The sequence below is a fragment of the Poecilia latipinna genome, unplaced genomic scaffold, assembly GCF_001443285.1.
Source record: "Poecilia latipinna isolate Pla-1442-1.1 unplaced genomic scaffold, P_latipinna-1.0 Scaffold392, whole genome shotgun sequence".
NCBI classification, from domain to species: Eukaryota; Metazoa; Chordata; class Actinopteri; order Cyprinodontiformes; family Poeciliidae; genus Poecilia; species Poecilia latipinna.
Genome location: NW_015113008.1, coordinates 136,740 through 154,749, shown reverse-complemented (window position 1 = coordinate 154,749; position 18,010 = coordinate 136,740). Strand labels below are relative to the sequence as shown.

Below are 18,010 nucleotides of genomic sequence, written 5' to 3'. Positions count from 1 at the left end.
AAAATACCACCATCCCTAGTTCTACTCCTGATGTGCTCCATCTGCCTCCGTTGTTGTGTCCTTTTGTAAGACACTTTACCCGCCTTGCCTGGTGCTGGTGGTGGTCAGAGGACCTGGTGGTGCTGATCGTATGGCTGCACACAAAGGAGCTTTTCTTTTCACGTTATATGACAATCCTTGTTTCCTCCCTAATGCCAATGCTTAGAGTCTCCAGTTGAGTTTTACATGCAGATTTTAGATACATGACTCAACCAAAGAACCTGTGGTGCACAAAAACACACACACACACACACACACACACTCGCATGCAGAGAAGACAGCAGATAACAGTAACTCTGTAATCAATCATACATTTTCCCAGCCCTCCTGTCTTTGTCACTTCTCATTGGTCTTTTATCTTCTGGCTCTTCTGTCACTTTCATCCATCAACAGATATATTTTTAATTGCTCTCTCTGTCGTACTTATTAGGTAATGAATTCTTGAATGTAGCTTCCAGTCGTTTGTTAGCGTAGCCTCGAAATGAGCAGTGAGCTGACGGGCAGACATTTAATTTTCTTTTTTATTCTTATTTCACAAAAGTGTGTATTATTAAAGTCCCCCAGCTGGAACTCCACTTTGAGCATCTTGATTATCGACATATTTCATCTTTAGACAATCTGAGCGGGGTAATAAAACCTTAAATGACCATTTGGCTCAAAAGTGGGTAGTTTTTCTCTCTTTTTTGTGACAATAGATATGTTTTTTGTGTGTGTTTTTTTCTGATATTGATGCAAGAACTTGTCAAAGCTGTTCTGGGGGAGTGAATTTCACTGTCCTTTTTTGGCTCTTCCATGGCTTTTTGAGAGAGCAACAGAGCTGAACAGTGATGCTGTGTGATATGGTTAAGAATGAATATAAGTGCTGTTATTATCTTCCCCACAGACGACACCAACAAATTCACTGCTCAGCTGCTTTCATGCGGGAAATAGTTTGGTCTGCAACCAAATTCTCTATGCAATAAGGTGACTTTATAAGAAAATCATACAGGGAGGTTACTGCGCCATCAGGTTTGAAATGAAACTGGCTGAAAGGTGAGTATAAAACAAAGGAAGGTCACTCTTAATATATGGAGATCTCCTTCAGTATAGTACAGGAGTCTATCAGCCATAGAGGAGAAGTCGTCTTTAGGGACATACAAGGACTTTATATTTGCTCACGTCTCCTTTCCCCTACTTTTTCTTTCTTTATTTCTCAAGCTTACCTCCCTTTCGTGGTTAAATATAATTTTTTTTAAATCTGTATTGAGTCTCAATGCTTTATGCGTGTGTTGATGTGTCTGCTAGAGTAGTTTATTCATCCGATTTCTTCTCACTTTCACCTTTATAACCAATTTTCTGACATCTTTAATGCAAATCCCAGACAGCAGCCCCGCAAATGAGAACAGTGACAGAAAAACCCCAGTGATCCAAGTATCTTAGCTCTATCCTTAATTCATTAATTTGCTGTTTGCCTACAGTCGGTCACCCGGAATAATCCATCTGGAAAGTCCACTGAGCTTTGCCACCAAGCAGAATTGGGATTCTGGATGACTGATCACAAAGCTTACACCCACACAGTCCCCACGCTCTGTTCATATGTCCGACATGTAGTCCAGTTCGCACACATCCAAACATACAGAGCACACGCTAGCTGCTCTTTAATCTCACTTAAAACCTACTTGAGTGCAATGAAATCATTGGATTTTACTCTTTTTTTTTTTAGCACAAACGTAAAGTCGGTTGAATTACTATCATACCTTAATTTAAGAGTAAATCTTTGAGATGCAGAATATCAGTTTGAAAAAGGGCCTCCTTTAAACACATAATGTATCAAATCAGACTGTATTCATTACATGGCTTTCAACTGAAAACAACATAAATGGAAAACAATACAATTTATCAAATAAGCAAAGAAACATTTGGGATTGAAATATATATAAAATGCTTAGTTGAATTTAACTGGACAACATAAGGTCCTGTTGTACTTTATTGCAAGCTATGCTGAGTGCAATTAAAGTGTGTGATCAGGTGACACTCTGTCAGATTATGACAGATTATCAACTAGAGCTTTAGTTTTTGTTTTTTTGTTGTTGTTTTTTTTTACTCTTCGCCACATCAAACTGGAGCAGACCCCAAATTTCTGCTACAAGGAAATCTCAATACAGAGCTCTGAGAAACACATTTTGTCACAAACGGGCAATATGAAATTAAGATTTAAAAAAACAGTTTAAATAACCAGTTCATAGCTTGTTCTAAATGATATCTGAAAGGTTATTGTGGCAGAATTTGACATAGTCAAATAATTACAATAAGGCTATGACCAGTCCAGGTCAGCTGCTTTAGAGAAAGAAATTACAGTTGAAATACTTTTAATTCAAAGTATGTCTTTAATCGGTCATTCACAAGTTTCTGGATGCAGAATTTGGAAATTGCCTGAGACCTTTTAGTAACTGGAGCATAAAAGCAGTTTATTTAAAATACGTGTAACTGGGTCTGTATCCTAGTCACATATGGATTGTTTAATATGAATGGATTTGTTAAAATGTGTGACAGTTTTGGAATTAAAATACCTACACCATGCTGCAGTGAAGAAAACTATCAGGTTAATGTGGTAAAACTACCTCTAAAAATGTCCCAGCTTTATATATATATATATATTTTTTTTTTTTTTTTTTTTTACAAGTGCAAAATAGCATAAGCAGGGGATACATTTTTGCCTAGCTGGATTTAAAAAAAAAATCAGTTAAGGGAAAAAAAAATATGATTATGTATGATGTTATCTGGTTTACACAGGAAAGGAAAATAACAGGCATGAAAGCTCTGGTTCTGTGACTCTAGTTTGTCTGTTTTTAGCTCTTGTGTTACTCAGAAGGTTGAATACACTTTATTTTATTATGTAGCAGAATAGTTTATTTTTTGTATCGGCTCTTGAAATTTATTCTGCTTTTTCAGCACAGAGAATACAGCATCTCTCTGCCCTTAGGCTACTAAAAAAACTGTGTTTTACAGTGATGTTTAAAGTGATCTAAAAGCTTAAAATGTGCCTAGATATCCCACATGAGCCCATCAGATCCCTCAAAAGATGCAAATTCAGGACTCCATCAGAATTGTGAAGCTTAAATAATTCCCACATTTTACCCACAGAACTGTCAAATAAGGTGGGATGTTCTGTAACATTAAATTGGAATGCAAAAACATTTTCTGAGTAGCAGAAAGTTTTCCAAAAGCTTGTGCTGATTTAATGCTTTATTTTTTACTTAAATGTACTTGTTAAACATGCAAGATTGTGTTCATGGTTAAGTTCTACCTTACAAACGTAACACACAATCATGAAATCCAGTATAAATACAAGACACATGAGGTCACCATTATTTTCTTGTGAGGTACAAAACCATTTTATTACAGTTTTCCATACATATTTGCATATTTAATTGCATTTATAGTCAGTGGGAGCTTATCAATGTAAGCAGAGTCTTTTTGTCTGGAGCAGATTCGAGTCCGTCACTTTTTAAATGGTGGTCCCTCCCAAACCATGATAATTGATGTATTCCTCATAAAAGAGTGGTAATTGAGATGATGAGATTTTCTAAAGTAACCACAGTATGCCAAAAGTAGGGCAAAGGAATGTGGGTTATGCTCTTGCAGCTTGTTAATGTCATCTTTAGAAGAATTTCGACTTTTTCTTTACGCGATTAGCACGTTATTCTTTGTTGTGTCCTATCGTCCATCTCTTTACCACGTCTGCTTCCCCTCTTGTGTTGCATACACAGATTGCCCTCGTTTGTTTGCCTGGTTCATAATTAGCTATAGGATCACCCATTGTGTAATTATGTATAGCAGTTTGATATGTAATTAAAATTCCCGCCGTATCTAGTGTAATTTGTGCTGATTACCTATTAACGGTGCAAACAGTCGTGACTAAACACCCGTGACCGCCCTTCTCATAGACATCACTGAGCTTCAGTCACTATTTACATACTAGCAGGTGTGACATCTGATCGATCTGATGTTATGAAACTGAAACGGTTTTCAGAAAATCATCTCTGGTTGTGGTGAATTATGTTATCGGGGAGTGCTAAGACAAGAGCTTTCTATTGATAAAGATTCAAAATATTTGGTATGAAATAGTTTGTTTTGCAGAAATACAGAAAGTAAAATTGATTTTTGAAGTTGCTACATTTGTTATTAAAAATGCTTGATCAAATTTAAATGGCTTTTTGGGAGTTTTAGGTCAATATGCTGGTCGTTGGTGCCCACACTTCAAAAACTTGAAACTTGCCTGTGTGCCACTGGTCCACACTGTGGCCCTATGTTGAAATACAATTGCTTATAAGAAATAAGAACATCATACAGTTCGTCTTGCTTCCAGATGTGTTCAGTTACTTCACCAGCTAGAGATCAGACTGATTGAATTGAAGGTGGAGCGTAGGAAAGATACTTTACCCAAGTGAGCTTAAGTGTAACCTAAACGAAGACCTGCATCAGTTCTTCAGCTGTAATTATCATCCAACTTCCAAAAACTACACGGAAGGTCTCAAAAAAAAACCCTCTGATTTTCAGCATTAAAGCTATATTCAATCATTCTTTCATGGTAGCTTCTGATGTATTTAAAAACATGATTTCATTACCTAACATATATTAATTAATGTAGTTCTATTAGTGATGTAAAGAGTGTGTCTTGTGTTTGGTGAACAATGGGAAGTATTAATTGAAGTATAGCAGGAAATGGACTTAATACTCCTCCAGAATGCTGAGGAAGAGTTTAGCATTCCTCAATTAATGTACTACATACTACTACGAGTATTGTGCGCACCCACAAAACATGATTATTATTGTTCAAACTCAAAGTTTTAAAACATCCAACACTGCATCCTGAAGTGATTGTATAAGCACTACATGAACATGAAAGTGTCCCTGACTTGTAAACATTGATTCTTGGTGTTGCAGACACGTTAATTAGCTATCAAATGGGAAATGGTGAAACTCTGTTCCAAACCTGTGACTTACTGTTTTTGTGGTTTTAAGTGACAAATTGTGTACCTACATGAATAAAGCTGCACTCTGCACGATATTGTAGTCATTAAACATGTATCAGTTTGTGCAGTATTGCAATTGCAAAGGACTTGAATCCAGTAATCGGTAAGGTGTTACATTTTAAGTGCCACTCTGCCAATTATATATTTAATGAGTTGTATGGACTCACTGCCCTTGATAATAATGATACCGAGAATAAATGTTGTTTCTTACATAACTACTCTAAGTGCTACAAAAGCACTTCAAGATGTTCTACAGTAACTGTGATGCTTACAGTTGAAATAGATTTCAGTAGCTACGATGCTAACGTTAATGGTGAATAGTGAGATAATGGAATGGAATAATTCACGTCTGGATCACAATATTCAGAAATATTCACAATCACACAATTTCCTGATACCTGATTTTAATCCCAATTATGTTGTGTAAAATCATGGCCTCCCCTTTTCTTATTTATCTTCCTCTTTGTAGATACAAGACAATGTTTAAACCCTTTTAACCCTAAAGGGTGCCGCCACCTCTATACAAACCATAAAACTGCAGCATGCTCCGGCATTCCCCGGAGTAGAGACTTAAGCAGCAGGTCTGACATCCACCGTATGGATGATTAGCATTATTAGAGCATCAGCTGCTCCTTCTCTCCGAGGCACACTCTTGCGCTGTACGAGGGCTCTTCACGTACATAACACTTAGACAGAATAAATGGTGCCATGTTTTTAGTAAAGTGCTGATGCATTAATTACAAGTAGGTCAGGTGAATGAAACATTATACCTGCAGAAGCTTGAACTGTTGCAATAAAGATGCCAATGGTTATGTTTTGAAAGGCAAACGTGTTTTTTGTGGGGGGGTTTTTTGGCCTCAATTTGTGTCTGTTTCCTTATTTTTCAGCTCCTATAACCGTCGACCCGCCGAAGATCCTGTTTCCGGCAGAAAATAAGATGACAAACATGGAGACGCAACTCGGTAAGAGCATCTTAGGGTGTTTTATTTGTCTTTATTTTATTTTTTTTTCCCCCTGCAGCTGTCACTGTCGTCTGCGTTGTTCCCAAATTAAAGGAAATTGATGACTTTACAAATCGTCTTCCCCGCACCTCTGGGCAATACATGCAGATCGGTGATGGCACGCATTTGTTGGGGAGATGGTGAAAATGAAAAAGTGGTTTCTGTATATGCTAATTGTGGGTGCTACTATCCCTAAGGCTGTTTTGTCAACAATGAAGAGCCCATATGGTACCGAGGTTCCGTACTCTGGCTCGCCACATTGAGAGGCGGCCGCTTTCTGTCGCCGTTGTTTGTCTTTTTTGACGTGAGGTCACAATGGGAGTACCATGTGGGCACGCATGCAAGAGCGAGTGTTTGTTTTTCTTTTTTTCTTTTTTTTCTGTGACAGCATATTGCTTGATTTCTGGGCACAGTCCTCTGTCCACATGGCGCTTGCCACGCTGTGAATGGCTAATGTGTCTGTCACAGTGCAGCCAATCAGACAAGACTGAGAGGTCCGGAGAATCGGAGAGGGATCGGAAGAGTTTGTGACAGAAAGGGGGAGGTATGAAGACAAAGCCCAAAGAAGGTCCAATAATTCACAGAGAGCCTGCCTTTTGTCTTCAATCTGATGCTGCTGGAATGCAGGTAGTTCATTTGAAATGCCTCCACGGTTGGCTGATCAAGGGTGAAAAATTGCTGCCGTTGATAAACTGACAGGCACAGCCTCACATGTCAGCCGACTCGCACCTATGCATGAACAGGTTGCACAATGCGGGCCCTTAAGCTATTTGTGTCATTTGTCTCTATCTTTACTCCACTGAGATTCAGGAAATGTTTGGCTTTTCCCATGAAAACGTCTCACAATTGTTTAAATCCTCATTGTTTGCTTCGTGACTGTGTGTTTTTGTTTTGCTTGTGTTGTTTTCGCTCCGCTCTGCATATGTGTGCAGTAAATGGCTGCGGGCTTTTGTGAAACTGGGGTATTTTTTGGAAATTATTTTTAATGAGGAAACGGAGCAGTGGAGGTCAAAGTGAACTTGCATGTAGAAACTTTTTTTGGTTACAGCAGGTCAAAATTTCCACTAATAATTATGATTTTAACATTTAATTAAAACATGTGTTTTATAAAGGTTTGTTCAAATCTCAAAAGATCACCTTTCACGGTTTTAGCATCTCAGCATTTTTTAGCTTGTCAACAAGTTTTACCAAGGGTTTTAGACTTTTTGTTTGGTTAAACTTGATAAATATTAAGTGAAACCAGAGCATGCCAACTCACATGCAGTCCTGGCTCTTTAGACCCATTTCATAGACGTGATGAGTTTCTTTAGCCATTTGTTTTGGGAAAACAAAACTAGCAGAATGCGTACAGACCCAGTGGACAAAAATATATTGTCGGGTCACTGAGTTTCACCATAATTCATAAGTCAACTTTTTGGAAAAATTGTCATGTTTTAAACATATACAACTTCCTAACTTGGATTGCTGGATTGAAAAGGAAAAATCAAAAAAAGTTTGTTACCAAAAGACCTCCAGCAAAAGCTAAGTGAACAGAAATTGCTAAAAAAAATAAATAAATAAAAATCGAACAAAAAGCCACCTTTTCACAAGAGACAGCATAAAGAAATCCGACTGTTGTGTTTAACTTCTCACGTCAGAAGACTTTTTGGATTCTTTTTTGGAAAAAATTAAAGGTTAAAGGTAAGCAAACCTAAAAGATTCAATCTGTCACTGAATTAGAAAACATTTTAACTATAAAACGACAAGTGGTGGTTCGTACATGCGTGTTTGATCTAAAACACTTTTAGAAAGCCCAAAGAAGGGTTTTACGTTTTCTTTGCTTCACTCAAGTTTTAGTGTTTTCATTTTGAAATAAGCCAGTTTCTGATTTGCAATGAAATACTGTTTATTTAACAGAGAGCAGAATAATAACCTTATTTGTTTGACTATATGAGTTGATGATTACATCTCTTTATTTTAAGCATATGTGCTTCTGAGATTTGCATAACAGTGACATTCATTTGTATTCTTAATCATTAATTACTCCCTTACCACGTTTAGCCATCAAATGAATATCTGAAGAAGTCTTTTTTTTTTTAAATCGAGTCCTTTAGACTGATATTAGAATAGGACTTAAAGCAGAAAAAATTGTAGGAGAAAGACTCGAGAATCCTTTGAAAAGAAGAGCTTTCAAACTCGTAAGCAATAGGCCTACGCAGTCAAACATAGTGGGCTTTTTAGTATGGAAACATTTCACTGTTAGAAGGACAAGTGGATTAAATTAAACACCGGTAATCTTTGGAAGCAAAAATCGCCAGCTGTAGAAATAAAACCGGTCGGTTTCTACAACCAAATAATGATCCTAAATCATGTGGAAAGTCAGGAGTGAAGGGACGATGACTGAACCCTAAATATCAGTAAAAATAATTTCATGGCTGGAGCTGAAAGGACGGCAGACTGCAAGATGACCAGAATCTCTTTAAGGCTGAAAGAGCCAAGACAAGAACTAAAAGATGAATCTAAGATTGAGCCAAGCTGTGCCGACGCTCAAATACAGGGAAACTGGCTTTAGCTAGTTTAACACAAGAACCATCCAGCATGAAGCATACTATTAAGTGGACACTACTTAAAAGGCTGGTGTCACTATTCACGGGGAACGGATCCATGAATAGTGAACATGAACTAAGAGGATGCTCCCAGAAACTCCTTTTTTTTCCCACTAAAATACCAAGGAAATGGCCTTGTGTGGAAATGGTTCATCGTCGGATGAAGACTGCGCTGTTTGGCTGCAATGACAACAAAAATATTTGGACATGTTAAGCTTATATTTATGTGATCCTAAAAGAACAGCAGAACAGCTTCATCTGTTTTATATGGTGTAAAAGGGATTGGCACACCCGTCGACGTCAACAACAACAACAAAAAGATGAGCACGCAGAGCAGCCGAGACATGAGGGACAGTGGGAGAGAAAGTCTGTGATGTTGTGCAGTGAGCTCCCACAGACTCCTCACAGAGGGTCCAAATCACCAAGACAGAGGTAAATATTTTACAGTAGGGCTTCATTTTGTGTGCAGAAGTGCACTCTGCCTCTAAACAGCAGCTTCTCATTTATTTAGCTGTTATTTATTTATTCTCTCTTTCTTAATATTTGTCGAGGCATGCCCTGAGCAGCTTTATGGAGCAGGGTGGCAGATTTATAGGAGCCGGAACGTGCATAGAAAGAAGCCGGTCCCTTATGGTTAGTGAAAAGTAGAGAGAGGGAGAGGGAGAAATGGTATCTAGCGTAGGCCGACTGATGGGCAATAAAATCAGGGCCATAAGCAGAGAGATAAATCTGCAACAGTGCCGGGAAACCCAGACCCACTTTATCTCTTCTTCTCTTGCAAAACCGTGCAGGTCTCAGACAGCCTCCATCTTGGCTTTACACAGCGCGCGCGCACATGCGTCGTCCGCGCACGCAGGCAGATGTAAATCAAACACTTATGTTACATAAGCTCTCACAGAAGACTCTCAGCAGGGGTGTGTTGGATAAAAGCCCAGAGATGTTGGCGCAAAGATTTGACCACAAAAACAGGAGTGAAGTAGAAAAGAAAAAGCTGCACCACGAGGAGGGCGACGTTTGAGGGAATCGCTAAAGAGCTTTTTAGAAAAGAAAGAGACTGAAGCTGTGTTTGTTGGAGTTTGCTGTACTTTAAGAGGGACTTTGTCAGATTTTCCCCTTCCCGTTCTGAAGCCTCGGCTCCTTGGATGTTTGTCCTGCCAAATTCCCGCAGAAACAGATTTTCTCTGTTTTGCATAACAAGCCTCAATGCCACCAACAAGGTATTGTGTGTGTGCCTCAATGCCACCCCATTGTGTGTGTGCTCTGTGTGAGCGCTGCAGGAATCATCGGCTATGTGCTTTTATCGCAAATAGTTTTTTTTTTGTTTTGTTTTTTTTTTTTTGCAGGGCATCCTGACATTTTTTTCATCTAGTTTCTGCAGGAAACAGGGTTGCCTTTGTGCAAGTTGGCTGAAGAAAACCTCAGTTTTATCGTTTTCTAGTTGTTGTTTTTTTTTTTTTTTTTTTTTTTTTTTTTTTCTACTGCCCCCAAGTGACAGGCTGTTGAAATCTACCTCTGGGTGGAAGATTTGATGGAAGCCCTCAAAACACACACCCTTACACTAAGTGGAATATTACAGACACTCCAGCGACAAATTCAAAACAGAATCGCACGCAAATCGAGTCACTGGCTTGGTGTTGATTCCCTCGGGATGATTTGTCACGGAGGCACCAGTGCGGCAAGCGTGCTTGAGGGATCCGGCTCGTGCTTACGCAGCACAACCACTCTGAGCATCTCGCCAGCTCTCCCTCTTAATCACCCGAGCAGATATTTGCACAGCCCTGCACTAGTCGGGGTGGACGGGTCACACTCGCGCTCGGAGCGCATTGCTCTCCTTTAGAATAATTGTAACCGATAGTGGATTTTACTGTCCCCTAAAGCCACCAGATGGGTGTACTCTTCTGGAAATGAATTAAAATCCATTATTTCAGCAAGCAGGACTAGACAGGCACTGTGCAACAGAAGAAGGGCTATTTCTTTATGCCTCTAACCTGAACTGTGCAAGACTTTCTCACGTTTAAGTGAACACATACCCTCAGTGGAGCCTGCTGTATGTAGAAGGCGCACCTGTTTAGAAAGCATTTTATCCAGGATCAGACTATGTGCCTCTTCATCATCTTCCCCAACTGAGGAGACGTGTTACACACTGGAACTTTATTAATAAGTTGCAAGGCAAAAGTTGTGATCAACAAACTGCTGACGGTTATAAAGCTACCAGACCCAAGCAAAACCATTAATAGCCCTTGAATATTTCCATGTTTTCCACTATGATAAACAGCAGTCCATTTTACTGGGATGTAATACTAGAGAGTCATACTAACACTGTTATGTAGTATATAATTGGGGTTGATGGAAAATAAACATGATTTATGGAAATGCTTAGATTTAAAACATCTTTATTTTTGCATAGGGCTTACATGACAGTGCTTCATATGTTTAATGCTCAAAATTGTTTTCTACCGTAACCTTCCTGTGGAACCGTTCTTTTTTTATTTATTTTCACCTAATGCATTTCTTTACTGAAGTCAGCTATTTTGATTTAGCCGCTGCATAAACTGTCTGATCTGAGGCCGGCACGAATATCTGTAATATAGATAATTGTCTCAGCTTGCGTGACAGACGCCCCTCTCTGGGCCCATTTGTTTTCCTCCTGTCCTGCTCAAGCAAACAATTGCAGGCTCCAAGGATCTGTAATGGTTTATATTACACCATCCGCCTGGAGGATTGCCTTCCAGTAGAATCCGCATTAGCATAAAGAGGTATTACGCACGCTGTTAAATTTATGTTGATCACTGTGATAAGCATTACACATTTCAATCTACTGATAGGGTCAACAGTTTAAGCCTTACCGCAAACACACAGTGTTGGCTATTACGGTAAAATACAAGCTCGTTTACTGGTGTGGTACATTGTTTTGAGCAAGCACACAGACAGCACCGGGTGTGATGTGAAGGCTGCTGGAAAGTGGTTTAGATGACGCAACGACGCCAAAAGAAAAATGCGCTTAAGTGCACAGCATTGATACTAATTATGCTTTTATTTTTCTTCCCATCCAAAATGTAACCTTATTTCTTATTATGTGCAGAGTCAGCCAGGATTTCTGTCTACAGTGAATCGAGCACATGGCTGTTGCATCAGTGTCTGCTCTCTGATTCTTAAGAGAAATGAGACGAGGGAAGTCTCTTCAGGTTGATAGCCAAAATTTAATTCCAAGTATTTTTCAGTCTTCCAAAGAGAAATCTACCAACAAAAATGTAAACTGCTATACCTTTTGTTTATGCTGCTTTTTATTGTTCATGATATTTTCAAATTTTTTAATATTTATTGATGCTATCATTGAAACAAAATGGAAAAATTTACAATCCCAACAGTACATATAGTTTTGGAAGGGTTATGTCATTTTATGTCAGGTTATCTTTGATAATAAAAATTTGTATGGTGATTTAAAACATTTAAGTGCGACTCCAAAACAGAAGAAATCTATTTTGGGGTAAATCTTTTATCACAGCACTGCGTCAGCCTTCTTCTGTCTGTTTCCCACTGCAGACGGACAGACGGGGGCTCAAATGGCGAACGTATGGTCACACTGGGGGAGACCATCTTCTGCACAGCAGTTGAAATATTCCTTAAAAACCCCTCATTATGTCCAGTCATCCAACTCTTTGTTTTGAGATTTTATGACTTTTGATCTGAAATTGCTGCTAAGCAGCTGTAGTTCATGACGCCCCTCCACAGTCGCACCGTTTTCCTTGTCTTGGTTCAGACGGCGGCAGAGCTCAGCGACTCTGATCAGCCGTCACTGGGGCTGTTTGCACGGGAGAAATATTGCTCTTGTTTAGACGGGGGCCGTGACTCTATGGCCTCTGCCCTTCTGCTTGATTCACATGTAAATCATGTTTATAATATCTGATTATAGTCTACTTCTGTCACACTGCGACCTCAACGTTGCCAAGTGGAACAACAACAATGCGGGGCTTTTAATAGCCAGACAGTGTTTTCAGTTGATTATTCATCCAATTACTGGAAATATTCTGTATAATTGGTGCCTTTATCTGCAGGTATGCCACAGTTATTAACTATGAGAGGCGGCTAACAGGCGCCGCGCAGCACCTCTGTGCTCCTCCTTTATGCCTGGCCTTTTATCTGTTTGTTGTACTCCTTTTTTCCTCCTTCTGTCCCTACATCCGTTTTTATCCCTTGCCTCTCGTCTCTCTTCGGCACGTCACCCCCTGACCTCTGCGTGTGTGCTTGGAGATTTGAGGATTCGACAGATCTATACAATAGCAAGGACAATCTCAAGCTCCGACACCTAGCTGTGACAACAGATACGCCACCTTTCCATGGGGAAGGATGAAAGCGAAATTGACTTTGCTCTAGAGAGTTACTAAAGGTCAACGCAGAGCCACTTCATTAAAAATTACTCTCTGTCTCCTTCTGTCTGTCAGTCAGTATCTGACACACACACGCACACTTTTGCGGCTCCTTTCACTGCCTTTCACCTCTGTATGTGTCACATCTTTTTTGTCAGCTAAGAGATGAATCACAGGGTTAGTATATTTTTGAAGGTTTGAATTATATCCCCCACTGAATTTCTCTAAAGTTGAAAATCTAATTGTATAATGTCTGTTTCCAGAATAATGTACTTTACTTTTTAGGTTTTAGCAATTTTGTAACAATTAATGGTAACATAGGTACTTGACTGTTCTATAAAATACACTATCTGGCTGAAAAGTACCAAAAATACACTGTCGTTTGTGGTTGTAAAATCTACAAAATCTGGAAAAAAGATTAAAGTTTCTAAATATATTTGGAAAACTCTGTAGGAACAGGACAATATTGGGAAAAATGTTTTTAAATTGTTTTAAAGAACAGTGAATAAATGTATGTGCATTAATAAATGGAGAGAAAGGCCACAAGACAGGCTTATTGGCTGTATGCAAATCTCTTTTTTATGATGAATGACACGTTTATATCCTCGTACGGAGATAAAATTCGCACACAGAGAGCCTTTAAAGGTCACTCCACTGATACGTCACCGTGCTTCTGCAGTCGCACAGTAACCCAGCTTTAAGTAACCAATGGTGACCAGCATGGTAAGTAGTGTGTCAGCGAAACAAAGCTAAATGTTTAAGTCTGTGAGCGGTCGTCATTAATCACGGAGTCTGGGGCTGAGGGCAAGAGTCTGCAGAATGATGAATGAACTTACAGCTGGTACACATGCCTAACAGGGGAAAAAAATAAAAGAGAGGGAAGGAGGCGAAGAGATGAGAGGAAATACAGCGGCAGAGACGGGAGCAGCGCTGCATAATGTAGCATGCTATAAAGCCAAACACAATGAGCTGCTGTTTGTCATGGAGAGTACTGGTATAATGAAATTACTTACAGTAAACAAAAGAGCAGAGAAAATAACATATTTGGTGAGTGAATACATTTTAGTTATGTAAAGATCTAATCATTCAAATTTAAATATCATCAAAAAATTGGCTAGAAAATGTTTATTTTCAAAAAATCTTAGTATAAGTTCAAACTTTTTTTGCAAAGCCCATTCAAAACCAAGGTTTACCAATGTACAGCACAAAGTATAAAATCTATTAGCTTTATAAGCAGTAAAATAATTAAAATACATACAGATAAGTTATTAAAAATGATTTTGACAAGTTGGTGCAATTAAAACATACATATTCTGGCCAAATTGTCCTAAGACATACTTCAGAGAAGCTTAAAAAGGTGAACGGGTTGTGCAGCTTTGGCGAAAGCAAATTGTTCAACAGATTGAGCGCCAACAACGAAAAAGCTTTTTTCACCTCCAGAATTGTACCTGGGAAGAAACGAAGTGCAACAAGTGTTGATTTTGTGACCATGCGCTCTGACTGGCAGATATGGGTGCAAGAATATGCAAATATGCAGGTCAAGTATATTATCATTGATGCTCTTAATATTGTAAGCAAGACATGAATCCCAAAATCATTGTGGAGTTATTCCTAATAATATTCTGAACTGTAAAAAAAAATATATTTTTGAACACGAAGAGAACACAGATTTACTAGAGCTGCACAAAATCAGAAAAAACATGTTGGTGCAATAGTTTTCATGAAAATGAGTCAATATTAATTACAGTGAAACCACATTGAATCGACTTGTCTTTTTTCCCCTTCTTTTTTTTTTAACAATTTAACTCAATTTTATTTATTCATATAGTGTATATTCACAACAAATGTAATTTCAAGACACAATACAAAACTAGCTAAATCAAATTTGGATACAAAAATATACAATTGATTTATCACAATCACACTCATGATTATTCACCGACTCTTTAAAAAGTACATTTTTAAAACAATTAGTGAAACAATCTTGGTGTCTTCTGTTCTTTGGGGCTCAATCCCGATGTGGACAATGACGTCCATCATTCGACGGCGAATCTCGCTCTGTCCAGATGAAGCAGCCGAGAGTCGTTGTACATGGTGGAGAAATAAGAGCATTATAATCTGCGAAATGACTTGGACTGAAAAGTTTTCTATTCTGCCATGCATTATAATATGTAGCTTTTACGGTAAAAGCATTTCTCAGCTTGGCAAGAAAATCACTGAATAAACAGAGCATAAGCTATTAGCTTCAAAACTTTAGAATCTTTGCTGAATACATTTAAACCTTCAGAGTACATGCATCTTCCAGAAGATGAGTTGCCTATTAACCCTTTGACGTGCAGCGGAACGGCCGAGTGATGTTTTTTCATTGCATGCTGAAGGTAAAGGAGTTAATATGGGAAAATGCAAAAGTTTGATAACTGTGGTTCTGTTTTGCATTTCTTTGAAAAGTGGCACTATCAATGATTTCAGCAGTGTTTTTATTTATTTATTTATTTATTTTTTTAATAGCTTAATAAACACTGCTGCAGGCACTCAAAGGACAAACCGAGCAAAGCGGCAATCCTATTCCTTTGTTATGGTGCTGATAGCGTGAGTTAATTTGCAACACTTGTCTCTAAATGGTCCTTTATAAAGAAAATATCTACGATTCTGCAGAAGTGGAATAATGATTAAAGAATTAAAATATTGACAAAACAATTAATATACTGTTATTGAAAATGCGATTGAAGCCAATAATGAAGTTACTTGATATCAATAGTTGAGTTTAAAAACTGAAGCTTACATGCTATATGTCACTACACACGGCACAATCTTTCTAAAGCGTTTACTTCTGCTTATTTTGATGTATATAGCTTAAAAATAAAGAATACACCAATAAGTTTATCTTTTTTTTTATATATATATATTACAAAGGGCCAAGACAAGGGGCAGTTTTGTTAAATCAACTTTTTTGAGCTTCACATTATTTTATAATGTTACTCCTCCATCATCAACACACAATTTAAAGGATTAAATTATGTAGTAAATTTTATTTTAAGTCAGCAGGTGATTGCTAGGATGGTTGTTTATTTTGCTGCATCAAAGAAAAGCAACAGAAAGTTGAGTGGCAGATAACGGTGTGGTAGAAAAAGAATAACTACTGCATGCTATATAAGTTTCTGAGAAACTGAATCTGGTTCAAAATATGTGATGAATCGAAATGTAATCACTTTTTGAATGGACTAACTAAATTGAATTCACTTCTTCCAACTTATTGAAATGCACAGCAGATCAGTCGAACTAGTCGCTTTTAATGTACACATGCAGGATGTGCGTGTTTGCGCACAAACTTGCAGGTGATCCTGTGCCACACTCTGTGGAAGTGCTGCTTAGCGGATGTGAGGCAATGCGAGCTGACACATCTGTCGCTTTTTGTTTCGACTCGGTGTGTCTGGTCCATAACGAGGCCAACAGATCTGCTTCATGTCTGTCTGGTCTGAGCTCAACTTTATGCCTACTGTCAGTGTGCGTATGCAGTCAGTCAGTCATGTGGTTTGTGCGTGTGTGTGCGTGTGTGTGTCTGCCCGGGTTTTAACTCAGCAGTTATGCAGCCAGCTCTTATGTTGTATCAGACGCTGATGAGAGTTTCTCCATGTTTGAGCCCATGTCTGTCTTTAAAGAGACAGTTTAGTTGATGATGGCGTTTACCTCATCTGCCTCTGACGCTCAGGCTCTCTGACAGGTAATCAAAGAAAAGGAGCACCCTGCTCATCACTGCATCACTCTGTATTTGATGCAACAAAGGAAGACAGGAGGAGGAGGCAAATATAATGAGAAGTGTTTTTTTTTTTTATATCTAAAACATGCTCTTTGACACTCTTTTCCATCACTGAATCCTCGAATGGCATTCATGGCAGTGGCAAGATCTGAGCCAACTCAGAAAGACGCCAAATTTAAAAAGGTGCAGTGGATATTTAGGTATTGACCCATTACGCATAAAGATATGAGTGTGCAATAAGAAAGAGAAGCGAGAAAGGATGAATAAGTGATAAAATAATAACAAGGACAGGCAGAGACTGGGGGTGTGTGAGCGGGGAACGGCTGGCACTGGAATGACATGCATGAACAGCAAAGTGAGCAGGGGAAAAGGCGGCTTTGCCATTCACTTTGAAGCTTGCTCCACTTCTGTCTCCCTTACATAACAGAAAAATGAAGAAAAACAAGTGCCAAAAAAAAAAAAAAAACTAGGCAGGGTGGAGGGAGGAAAGGAAGAAGCAAGACAGAAGTTCTAAACTCTGGTAAGCGGGTGACTGTGGATGTACGATGGACTTAGCAGCCATAATTTATCAGATTCCCGCGATCAGTGAGGGTTGAGGCTGTTGGAAGAGTTACTGGTGCAGAAAAAGACGACAGAAGGGTTGAGAGGAGGAGGTCGGATAGAAAAAGATAAGACAGAGGAGGAGGGAACCCCAGAGAGCTATCTGCAGTCCTTCTTTCGCCTTTACTTTCCTCGTGTTACATAAGCAGATCTTTCCATCCTCGCTGACGAGACGAGACCAGCTGTTGCCCTTCAGTTATGTCAGTTCTTCATTAGCCAAAGAAGACTCCTGGCTCCAGGCCACGACTTCACCCCACTGAGGAACGCCGGTGCACTTTAGCAAACACCTTTATCAACGTTGCTCTCTTACCGCTCCACTTTTGCTTTTTTTTTTTTTTTTTTTATGATGACGATCAGTCTTCATGCCACCATCGCCCACGGCGGTGAATGTTGCTATGGAGATCAGTAGATCCGCTCCGCGCGGCTGCCTCGGGGAGAGAGAGTGAGAGAGAGAGAGCGCGCGCGCGCCTCTCTCCGTGTCTGCGCGCACGGCTCATCTTTAATTGCCATCCGCAATCTGCATCCCGGGCGCAGTCTGTAATTCAAGAGGCCCAGCGTGGGGCAAATAGCTGGAGCTCATTTACAAGTGTGTTAATGGACTTTTTCTGTCTTTGTCTTACTAGTTTCCACGATTCCCCCCCCCCCC

The 18,010-nt window shown here is 39.2% G+C and overlaps 1 protein-coding gene across 6 annotated transcripts in view; it reads left to right on the top strand.

Annotated features, from left to right (window-relative positions):
- Nucleotides 1–18,010, top strand: part of il1rapl1a (interleukin 1 receptor accessory protein-like 1a) — a 229,033-nt gene that overhangs the window by 153,661 nt on the left and 57,362 nt on the right. For all 6 annotated transcript variants that reach the window (XM_015037094.1, XM_015037093.1, XM_015037097.1 and 3 more), the window contains one exon: nt 5,942–6,016. In XM_015037094.1, coding sequence (XP_014892580.1) covers nt 5,942–6,016 — 75 coding nt within the window. The remainder of the gene's footprint in view (nt 1–5,941; nt 6,017–18,010) is intronic.